Source organism: Pelophylax lessonae (genome assembly GCF_965119305.1).
Source record: "Pelophylax lessonae genome assembly, chromosome: 1".
NCBI lineage: Eukaryota > Metazoa > Chordata > Amphibia > Anura > Ranidae > Pelophylax > Pelophylax lessonae.
The window spans coordinates 605,745,865-605,758,514 of NC_138768.1; the positions used below are offsets into that span (position 1 = coordinate 605,745,865).

Here is a 12,650-nt window from a genome sequence, read left to right on the forward strand (position 1 = left end):
AATGCAATCAATTACCATACAGTATAGCACATTTGACATCAAAAGCAATACTCGGCAGCAAACAATCTGGAAACAAGAAAGCAGCAGTTCATAAGGACCAGATGATTCAGAGTGTGAAATAAGATAAGCCCAACAATGGAAAATAAATTAATGTATGCTTCCAGTTATCCAAGTCTGTTCTCAGCCACAGCCTTTCATAAATTTCACTTTGAGTTCACTTTGCACTACAGAATATTGGCCACACATGTCCCCCATACCCCATGGGCCTCAGCTGGCAGAATACTTTGCAGACAAATGGAAAGTAGCAGCTTTAGCCTGGAACTGCTTCCACCATTCTACAATCATACTTAAAAGCCATTATAGATGCACAGATACAATATTTGCGAATAAGCAAACCTTTGGTTCTATTTAACATTTTTTTTATACATTTTGGCCTTACTTGGTTTTTATACTCCCCATTAAAGCCAAACTGATTTTCTGGTTTGCCATCTGGGACTTTATAAGATTTCAGCCATTCAACAGTAGCCTCAAGATAACCAGGCTTGTGCTGTCTTACATCTTCAATACCTGTGAAAAGCAAAAAGAGTAAGATGATCTGAATACATAAAAGCCTAGGCATGGCACGCTATACAATCAAATTTAAATTTACTGCACAAAACATCTTTACTACATTCTCGATCACCATGCTCCAACAGCAAATAAAACAATTGCAAAAAAGAAAATCCAAAACATATTTCACTGATTAACAACTTGAGTACAAATTTAAAAACGGTGAGAGCAAAGAACCGGTTCTGATGAGGACAGCACTAGACCCCTGGACAGGTAAGTGTCTTTTTACTAAAGATCAGCAGCTACAGTATTTCTATGCATTTGCTTTAACCTTCCCCTGCATTGAATACTTACCTTTCCTTCACTCCATTGCCACTCTGTTCAGCAGAGAGAACCAAAGCAAATACCATATACTTCTGGTTATAGATCGGAGTTTAATTCAACTATTTATAAGTCATTGTGAGAACTGGCCAAATCAGTGCTGATCAGGGGAAAATAATCCTACAAAGTGCACAGGACACACGACAGCAATGTGTCAGGATCAACCGTTTTTGCATATAGAACAGATATACAAAACACTTTAAAGTCAACAAAAGGAGCATATAGAAGTTGTTTGTTCGGCTTTGCATACACTTTAAAAGTAGACTTTTTGCTTTTACGTACTGGAGCAATCCATAGGTTAACAGTTGCACCAATTTTCATTTACTTTCATTTCCCATTTCCAGTTATATAATGCATGAAAAACACAAGTCTTCTAAATGCCCATTGGCACAAACTGTGGACCAACATGTAGGACCACCATCAAATCCAGCAAACAATCCATGATGCATCTATAGACAGAGTATTTAAATTGAATGCAGTAGCACACTCTTGTTCTACCTGTTAAGAAAGTTTGGAGTCTATGTGATGGCCTTTATGGGCCGCCTTTATAAGCAAGCTTTTACAACCCGTTTAGTTACAATTCCGAAAAGGATTCTATTAACCAAATATTTATTGAACAACTAAAATTTTACAATAGCCTTTAATTATTCTCAAGCGTTTCAGAAAAAATTATATGGTCATTAACTATTGTATTGCGTTTCCCTTTGATATTCGGTATATAAATCAAATTAAAAGAAACCATGTTCAGAATTGTGTAAAGCCTGAGGAAGGATCCCAATGAGTTCTGAAAGCTTGCATTTTTAAACAACTCTTAATTAAAGCCCAAAATTTCCAAAATAACTGTACATAGACTTATTACAGGAAAGGATTCGAGCAAAGGAGAATTCTGTAGATGTAGGCTACAAATGCTTAACTAAATAAGTCTTAAATTAGGTTGATCCAAGAACAGGATAAAATGGGGCTAGAGCATGCACAAATTTTGGAAACCATTACCTAACTTGGGAGAAAAAGGGTATAGTATGCCCAAAGCGCTTTTTTGGCATAGTTCTCTTATGGATCACAGGAGTGCACTCCTGTGCTCTGTTTCATCCGACAGCGGGCTAAACGTCACTCAGCCAGTCCAGACTCGGGAAAGTTCCCGACCATAGTTGGGATCCACCCAGATGCATGGACCAGCACCTGGCTCAGCCTCCCAGCGATCCCCAGTCCTTCTGCCACTCCCTGTGTCTGCTGCGGCCACTGCCCTAGTAGAGCCAGCCTGCCCTGCGTGAGATGGAGTGCGCTGATGTCTGAAATCATTGCGCACACCACGATCATGTGAGGGACGTTCCCCGGAGGAGACACTCCGCCTCATCAGTTTACGGGTGGCAGTAGGAGATGGGGAAATGCCACCCGTAACCCACCGCAAACTGATGACACACAAAACTCCTGGAAAATAAATCTTGGGAGTCAATTTGCTGCCCCTCTCAAAGTTCTGCCTGGGTCCAATGGACCCAACGGGACCCATGGTAGGGCCGGCATTGGGAAATCAATGTGGAAAAAAAACACAACACATAGTAGGGCTAAATTAAATGGTGTCTGTGCACGGGAATTGCGAAATGCTTATTGAAATCTATAACCAAAAATTGGCTGCTTGCCAGCTAAGCAGCTTTTAAAATTGTAAGAATCCGCCCCTTATAATGGAAGGAGGAGACCTGTCCTGTGGGAACTTATAAAAATGGTATTGTCCCTGTTGACCCTATATGCCAAGCCATTCTCTATACCTTGCGGAGCCACCGACTGACAATATCTGCAACCTGCCACTGTATTCACGCCTTGTTCTAATGGCTGGGTATTCATTGTGCTTTTTGTGGTTATACACTGCGTAAACATATGCTGCTCATTACCAAAAAACACAATACACCTGGATCAGTACCTAAAATTTCATTTATTTTCTTACTGGTATTCACCAAACCAAGTCTCCACATCAAGCGTTAGTTGCCCACCCAATGCAGGGAGCTCTGAGGCCTACATAACGCCTGATTGCATTGATAGCAGCGATAATCTATATAGCTAGATCATGGAAATCACCTACAATAACTTTTGACCTCCTGAAGGCTAAAATGTCTTCGATCATGATCATTAAATGCCTTACTGTAATTTTGCAGGACAAGATGCCAATATTTGAAAAAACCTGGGACCCCTTGATTAAATATCCGACAGGCACCGCCACCTGAAATATGTCCTGTGGTTTAGTGAGGCTGTCAGGAGGCTAGCCACCTTTACCTCTCTTTATTTTTCTGCTCTTCTCTAGATCGCCTTTTCTCTTTCTTAGTTCCTCTGACCTACCATGAGGAGTTTTTGGTATGTGAGGGCCGCCCTGTGTATTCCATCCCGCACAGGAATTCAGTTAACAGACGTAATGATCTCGTGGAGATTTTGAGCCCAACAAGGGTATACCCTGCTCCTAAATGACTCTCCATAGAAATGTTTAATAATACTCAACTCAGGGATGGTTGTAACAGCTGTATGGTATCAAGGCACCTGTTTGCATATGTGTACTACTGTCATCACCTTCTCATTTGGTGCCTGGTTCTATTTTCTTTTATTGCATTTTAGATTTTAAATAGAAACGATTTGAAATAAAAACTCTATACTTTTTTAGTGAAACAAGGTATTGCTTAACCCAATGCAAGTTCACTTTAATTGTGTGAGCAGGTTTATGGGAATTTCTGTTTTTCAGGCTTCCCTAACCCTGATAGTATACTAGAAGTGACCAAAGGCTAACAAACAAATTTCTCATTTACTCAATCAGCTCCAAAGTATTTTTAATTTTCTCACTGGTGTAAAAAAAAAAAAAAAATAAAATAAAAAGTCCTGTTTAAAAACCCTAGAAGGCAGGTACATTTAATCTCTGCAATCTATGCTAGAGCAGAACAACCAACCATTGAACTTATCGGCGTCAGGATCATCAATATTGATTGCGATTATTTTCCAGTCCATCTCTCCTTCATCTAGGAGTCCCAGAGCACCCAGAACTTTCACTTGAATTACATCTCCCCTGGAGCAAACCTGCAACACCACAACAGCTTATGTTAATGTTTCCTTATAAATATTTTAAAGAACAGCATGCAACACTATCTTTTTCAACAACTGTCATAATGTTACTCCATCACTGATCTTTAATGTGCAAGTCTAAATCGAAAAAAGGAAATAAAAGCATGTCTAAGGTCCGCACAACTTTAACCATCAGTTTGCCAAGTTTTCCCACATCATACCCAACATAGCAGCATAGGAGAACTTCTGGGATACTTTCCTGTGACAAGCCTCAAACCAGTCCTGAAAATAGTCCTACAATATTTTCACCCATTAGTCAACCAATATACAACTACAATGCAGCATACCAGCCCAATTTTGGCTGGAATGTGCCAGCTTTTTCACTGTGCAGAGTCTTTACAGCACCATCTAAGAGTTGGATTGTACCTACAGTACAGACTCAAGAGCCGCTCTGCACTACTCCCAAACCCCAGCGACTCCTGCCATTGATGCTCCTGAAAGATACTGCTTTGGCAGTTGCCGACACATCACAAGGAAGCAAGTCACAATTGTGGCCAGTAACCTCCCACAAAGCACAGGATTGTTAATAAAACTGCAATGAAAATGCCTTATAACAGGTTGAGAAGAGGACACAGGGAAGCTGTTCAAGAAGATCTAAACCCAAGGATAAAAATATAGTATATTGCATAGACCTTGTCACTTCTTCTGAGCTGCGCTGAATGCACAGACAAGGAAAATAGAAAAAAAAATGAAAAAACTATGGAGAATCTGTAACTATGTGAAAGATAACAAACCAAGAGCACATTTAAAGTGCACTTATCCTTAGTGGGCCCATTCCGGTGTCAACAGAAATAGGATAAATACCTACACACCTTCCTGTTCTGGGCAGTGGGGTTCCAAGCTTTAAGAAACAGCTCTATAACCCCCCTTCCTGAATAGTGTGCTAGATTCCACATTTTCCCACATGCCACAATGTCCCTCCTCTCTGCCAACTGAGCACCTCCCATTAGCCACCAATGTCATTTTTTTCCCTCCCTCAAGATAGTCTGTATTTTCCTCCCCTAATCAACACTGGGCATTTTTTTCTCCCTACAGCTGTACACATCAACCAATCAACTTCTATCTTCAGATTGAAAATGAAAGAAAGAAGCTGACTGATTGCCTTACACCTCTGCTCCAGTTTTCCTTTTTTTCCCCTCATTATGTTGTACATAAAGCGCTTACCGCTGTAGATGAAATACCCTTGACCAAAGTGTTTATAGTCTCAACAATTGCTGGTTGCCAAGTAGTTTCTGATCATAGTAACAACAATGTCCATTAGGGTATACTCAGAAAGTGTTAGGCCTTTGTTCATATTCAGTTTTATTAGGATTTTTAAGATGATCATTTCGGTTTAGGTGTGTCAGTGAAAAGCACTTACGCTACAATAGTAAGTTTTGGGTACAAGGACTGCAGCATGTGTACCGTGAGTAGGCTTAGGCTGGCCATACACTATACAATTTTCTTATTCAATTTCCTTTAGATTTACCTTAAACTATGTAGTGCAAGGGCCTGCCTGATTGCATACAAATTGAAAGTGTTTAGGTTTGACCCTACATTACATGGTTTTGGTAAATCTAAAGGAAAGTTGAACAAGAAAATTGTATAGTGTATGGCCAGCCTTAGACTATATTTAACCATGTTCCTTTAGAGCATGCCCAATATTTAGCACAATTTAGTTGCACATTTTCTCCTTTCTAGGTTATCCCCCTTAACTTCGAATGTAGGGACTCATGCATGTACTTACTAAGCAGGCCTGAATTCTCCATCTAGCCTGAAATGCTCAATAAGCTCATAACTGCAACCGAAACTAGTGCAGCCATATTTTGACCACACAAGGAGCCTCCTGACATTGGATGTAATCCATCTGCTCAGGCAGAATGCCTGAATTTCATGTAAACAGGCCACCCATGCAGGTATATAATAGCTGCAGACATTAACATTTTGTCAGTATGCTTCATGGGCTCTCTACTACTGAACAGCTCCTCTCTTAGTGTTGGAATACACTAATCTTAAAATGCATCTTTTCTGGAGCACACTGACAAAAGAGAAAAAAAAAAAAAAAAAGCTTTTCTCAGATATAGTGAAATCACTGCAATAACTCCTCATAATTGAAAATTAACTGTGGCTCATTAAAAACTCAGAGATACAATGAAGCATGTCATTCATAAAAATGCCCAGGAGACTCCCAGCACAAGAAAGCAAACATCTGCATCTTTTTCCTGAAGAGTAAACGCTTAAGTGATACCCCTAATTAGAAGTTCCAGTTCACAGCTCATATTACTAGCTATAGGAAAACGAAGACCTTGTTTTGAGATGTGCTTAAATAAATTGAATCCAAAGTTGGGGGGGGGGGGGGCGGGGGACACCTTCCTAATTTCAACTTCATGCAGACGATATTAAATGCTAGCCTACCATTTAGGCCAGCTAGATACTCCTAAATATTAGGTGACTGTAGCTGATCTTTAGGAGATTACACACTGAAAGCTTGTCCTGAAAATTTGGATGTTAGTGCACAGTTCCATAGAGATTTACACATGTACAGTCCCAGCTTTAAAATTCTCCATTCCTGTCACAGCAGAACGATTAGTACCTCGAGATAAGGCGGGGGTCGGCAAGCTGTTGATCCCGATCAACATGGGGGGGGGGGGGGGGTGGTACTGGTTTAGCAACCAAACACCTACTTGCTATTATGAACTCCAGCAGCTCCCGCCCACCCAGCACTATGCTATCTAATGATCTCTGCTCTGGAGGAGCACATGCTGGCCTACACAGCCTTGTGTTTAAGGGGAGGGAGAGGCGGGTGTACACTCTTGGAGGGAGGAGGGACAGAGGACACTATGGGGGGGGGGGGGATGTAAAGGAGGATCGGACGACACTGGGGGGGGGGGTGGGTTGAAGAACACTACTGTGGGGGGGGGGGGGCAGAAGACAATACAGTGGGAGGGTGATGTAAAGGGGACAGAGGACACTACAGTGATGTTGTCTTTTTATTGGGAGCTTTTTTATTATATACACACACACACACACACACACACACACACACAGGCAACACGTAGTAGGACCCCACCCCCATGATCTTTGCTTTTCTCCATGTTATTCAGGTAGCTCTCAGCCTCTGAAAGCTTGCCTACCCCTGGCCTAAAGGGGTTATCCAAATGGGAGAATTTGTGAGCTAGCCCCAGTCTTCCTTTTTTATGAAGTAAAATTAAAGAGTTAACAACTTAATCCTCCTACATAAGTTATACTTGTAAATCTGCAGACTTTTCTTCTCTACATCCGTTAAAGTGCTGAATATTTATTGCGTGTCTGAGATCAGAAAAAAGAGAGAGTGGAGAGCACTCACTCTCTGCAGAGCAGAGTAAGAGCAGCTCTGTGAGCCGATTATAGGGTAGGGACACACCCTCCTCCACACAGGAACAGAGCTGAGGCTGTCAATCAGCTGGAGCTCGCTTCCCCTGTCACCATTTTTCTCTTGGTGTCAGGAAAACTTTTTAGAAGGGATTCATGCTGATAAAAGGAATGAAGCAGCAGACAAAAACGATCCTTAGTGTTCCTAATGGAGACAAGTACACATTATAAAAGGGATATGCTTTTTTCATATCTCATGTCTGAGGTGTACAACCACTTTAAACAAGTATAACTTCAGCGAACACCATTCTTTTTTAGAGGTGGAATTGAATATTCCAGCACACTTATTGTCCCTACATTTCTTGCCTTATCACATCCAACACATTTCGGTTCTCTGTTACACTCTCTAAAGTTGATTCTCCATAAAGTACTTGGAGTCAGGGACGCTGTTGCCAGACTTTAGGTTCCAACAGTTCCTCCATAAAACTGCAGAGAGAAGAAGCCTGACATACATTCAGCGATATCTAGTGTGTCAAAAAGACAAAAAATAAGTGAATCTCCACATCAGGGCTAAAGGCAGCAATAACGATGACATAAGATTTAAGTCTTCCCACTCAATACTAAAATGTTTGACTGAAGCTTAACGCCAACTGCAGCCCAGGTAAAAGAAAGAGTGCACAAACCAAGCTATGGTTTCAGAGGTGCCTGATCACAAGACTAACTTAACAGAACAAATAATTTATCAGGTGAAACCATTGAAACCATTCATGGGTAACTGGGATTGTCACTGCCTAGAGTTCAGCTTTAAAAATGAACATTGAAATCTGCCACATTTCCAAAGACGTGCCCTACACTATAATCTAGCTTAAATACTAAAGATTTTGCCCTTTTTCCTATGGGGACACATCACTTCGCTGTCAGAGATTTTGAAACAGGATGGAAATGGTGGATTTGACAGCTAGTGCTTTAACCACTTAGAAACACTAACAAACATTGTCTAGTTAAGCCCTTCATAGACTGGTAGTTGCAAGTAGTGATTAGAACCATCATTCATGTACAAACATGCCATATTTTTAGCATACCAAATCCCCCCCCCCCTCCTCAGGATAACCAAACAAATTAAAAACTGTACAATGCAATTTATTAAAGAACGCAATTTAAACCACACCTTGGTGCCGATTTCACAGACATCTATGGGATCATTATCTCCACAGCAGTTTGTATCCTTGTCTTTGTGACTAGGATCCTCCCAAGTCTGTTAAGTGAAAAAAAATAAAAAATAAAAAGCACAATACATCAGCAAAGATGGACATGTTGCACAACGCTTACTTATCCCCTGTACACACCATCAGATTATCTGAAGACTTTTGTCTTCAGATTTACCTTTTCTATGTAGTGCAAGGGCCTGCCGGATTGCATACAAATTGAAAGTGTTTAGGTTTGACCTCATATTATATGGTTTTGGTAAGTCTGCAGACAAAAGTCTTCAGATAATCTGATAGTGTGTACAGGGCATTAGGGAGAATGCAGGTGACCAGAACAACTGAAACCCATCAGTCATGTAATGAAGGGTAGTCCCGCTCTAAGGGCCAAAATAAACAAGATTTTAAATCTGACATTTACTAAAACAAAACTTCTTATCTCTTTTCCTCTGAATAGGCACTCTCCCGGGTCCATACTTACCACCTCTGCCCCTGTCAACTTCCAACATCATTACAAAGATCTGTGCGGCTAGGGGGCTTAAAGCATAGCTAATAATAATTCCAAAACATGTATTATATTGCAGATTACCAGTCCATATGTACGGCCTACAAATGTGGCCTTGTCTCTTCAACTCTATGGGAATGAGGGGAGTTTGTGGGTTACAGAAGATGGCTGTGAAGTACGAGAACATTGTTGAGATTTCAGATCTGTTCACAAGTGACAAGGACACAATTCTAGCAAGATCAATTAGTAAATTTCTGTACTTGCTAACATTGTTTTTTGAATGTTCTTCTGACTTCCCGTAAACTCCATTTCTCTGATGTTCATTGACGGACAGCTCCTGATTCTGCTTAACCATTGGGTTATACTGCCCCCTACAGGAGGACGACACTAGGAAGGAAAAAGCTTGACTATGCCTATGGGCAGTCCCAGGGGTATACATCCACTCTCGGATATAGGCACTCAGTTTTGTTACAAGCCGTGTCAGAAGAAAGCTACCTCCACAGTGGGATGGGTGCTGTGTCCGTCAATGAACATCAGAGAAATGGGATTTTACAATAAGTCAAAAATCCCATTTTCGCTTTCGTTCATTGAAAGACACCGCTTCTGATTCTTCTTAACCATTGGGACATCCCAAAGGAGTGTTAAACATGAGGGGTGGAGAAAAAAAAAAAAAAAAAAACAAACAACTGAAAAAAAATTCCCAAAGCTAACCATAGCCAACTAGGTAACATGAAGCTCAACCATAAACAACTGGAGCTCACAAGAAAAAAAAAAAAAAAAAAATACACCCTCAAAAGAAGACCAGGTCCTCTAAACAGCAGCCTGCAAAACCTTGCAGCCAAAAGAAACATCCGCAGACGCCAACACATCCACTTAAATATTTTGTAAAAAAAAGTGTGCACCAACGACCAGGTGGCCGCCTTGCAAACATGGGTCATTGATGCTTGATGATGGAAAGCCCAGGAGACACTAAGCGCCCCAGTAGTTTGCTCCTTGACAGGGAAAGAAGGAACCTGACCCCTGATGCAATAGGGCCTGATCCACCGTCTGTCTGCCCGGACCACATCAAAAAAAAGGTATGAAAGGTAAATTTCCTTCAGATGTTTAGCCTGGGACACAGGGAAGGCTACACAATGTCTTCATTTAAATGACAGTCAGAGACCACCTAAAGAAGGAATGATGGACAGGGGCGAAGCACCACCTTATCCTTGTGAATCCCCCAATAAGGTGAACGACAGTATAAACGCCACCTGTTCCGATACCCTGCGCGCAGAGGTAATAGCCACCAAAAAAAGCCACTTACAGGGGGCAACGCAAGCAGGGAAACCTCCCAAATATTTTCAAAGGGAGGCTTCTGTAGAGCTGAAAGCACCACATTAATGGGCCATACACACTAAGATTTTCTGAAGACTTTTTCCTTTAGATTAACCAAAACCATATAATATGAGGTCAAACCTAAACACTTTCAATTTGTATGCAATCTGGCAGGCCCTTGCACTACATAGAAAAAAGGTAAATCTGAAGGAAAAAAAAAAAAAAAAAAAAAGTCTTCAGAAAATCTTATAGTGTGTATGGCACTTAAGATCCCAGGGATGCAACAGAGACCACACTGAAGGAACCAAATGTTGGACACCCTCAAAACAAGTGTGCACCAGGGAGTGTGAGGCAAAAGGTCATTGGAAAAAGATCCCCAATGCCGACACCTGGCCCTTGATCGTACTCAAGGCAAATTTCTGTCCAACCCCCCATTAAAAAGGAAGGTTAAGATCCAATCCACCAAGAAGGAGCGAGGATGTATCCCAAGAGACTCACACCACGCAATGTACGTACAATAGTAGATTTACTAGTTACTAGCTACCAAAAGCATAGGAATTACCGACTCAGTCAAACCTCCATCCTTCAGCACCTGGCGTTCAACAGCCAAGCCGCAAAGCCAGTGACTGTAAAGCAGGATAAAAGATCGGCCCGTGGGACAGACGATCCTCCCTGAGAGAAAGCCCCCAAGGAGCATCGGCGACCATCCGTACCTGATTTGCGTACCAAGACCGGCGAGGTCAGTTTGGACAGAATCCCTTCTGCTTTAATCTGGCACAGGAGTCATGGCAGAAATTTGAGAGGGCTGGAAAGAATCGGTCAGCCTACCTTAGAATGCTGGCTACTTACCGAGCCGCCAGGACACTACTTGTGCCCCCTTGGTGATTGACAGACCACGACTGTGGCATTGTCCAAATGAACTTGTACCGGACACTATTGAAGACGAATAGTCCAATGAGCCAGACAAAGACTGATGTTCCAGAGCATTAAATCGGCAGTCTGGACTCTGCCAGAATTCAGACTCCCTGATCACGTCTGTGTTGAGGACGCCTCCCCACCCACACAGGCTGACATCCGCGGTGACAACTGTCCAGTATAGAGAACAAAGCCACCTCTAGAGACCGTGGATCCTTGTCCCATTTCACCAGAATCTCTGAACTGTGCAAACAAACCGCCTCAGGGGTAGACACCATCAGGCCCAGTACCCACATGCAAGCCCGGAGGGATGACCGCCTGCTGAACAACAGAAGCTGAATTGCCTCCTGCAATGTCTGGAGTTTTTCCCAGAGGAAGAAACACTCTGGCTCCAGAGTCAGACCCAGATAGTCCAGTTTTTATAGACAGAACCAAAATCAGACTTCTGAAGGTTCAGAATCCAACCAAACTCCCACAGAGTTTGCACAGCAATCTCCAGTTGTCCATCAGAGCAGTCGGAGACTCCACTGGCAGAAGATAGTCTAGGTACCCCAATACCGCGATCCCCCACTGACTCAAAAAATGCCAGCATTGGGGCCAACACTTTTGTCCACGCCACATACCGATAATGCTCCTCACCCATGACAAAACGGAGGAAGGGTTGGTGACCGGCACATGTTGATAGAAGCGAGAAGAAATCCCCCTGACGTAGGGGCGCCACTATCGTGTGAATGGACTCCACGCAGATCTTCTGTACTCTCACCAGCAGTTTAGTGCCTTGAGGTCCAGAATTGGATGTACCTTGCCTTCCTTCCTGGCAACTGTAAAGATGTTTCAGTAAAAACCCCTGAAAACGTTCCAAAATCGGAAACAACCACCGCTTAAAAGGAACAAGTCTTGCACTACCCCAAAGAAACCCGTAAGTGATCTGAGGACAAGTGGAGGTTGGAAGGGAAGAACCTTTCCAGAGGATAAGACCGATCTTGATCTCGTAGCCTGACCTAATAACTTCATGTACCCACGTATCCTATACCAGGGAGGTCCATGGATCCAGAAACCAGCAAAGACATCCCCCTCACTCCAGATACGGGTGAGGGCGCCCCTTCATGCAGAGGCAGCCTTGTCCGCATGTCTGGAAGAGCCTGCTCGTGGCATGCCAGACCAGGTCCTCTTGGAACCTCCAGTGGAGGCCCTGACTTTTGATTCCTTGTCTAGAGACATTAAGAGATAAAAAAAACCTCTTCTGAGCTGATGAGAATGGTCCACGTCTAAAACGGGGCTCCAAGCCCTTGGTAGCCTGCGGAAGAAGAAGAGTACCCTTCCCGCCCTGAGAGACCCCTAATGAGGTCATCCAAGGA

The 12,650-nt window shown here is 42.5% G+C and overlaps 1 protein-coding gene across 1 annotated transcript in view; it reads right to left on the minus strand.

The window, feature by feature from the left end:
- The window catches only part of PPA2 (inorganic pyrophosphatase 2), a 70,028-nt gene that overhangs the window by 22,589 nt on the left and 34,789 nt on the right, over positions 1-12,650 (minus strand). The window contains exons 6-8 of the mRNA XM_082243335.1: positions 8,525-8,611; positions 3,855-3,981; positions 440-567 (exon numbers count right to left, since the gene is read on the minus strand). Of these exons, the coding sequence (XP_082099461.1) occupies positions 440-567; positions 3,855-3,981; positions 8,525-8,611 (342 nt within the window). The remainder of the gene's footprint in view (positions 1-439; positions 568-3,854; positions 3,982-8,524; positions 8,612-12,650) is intronic.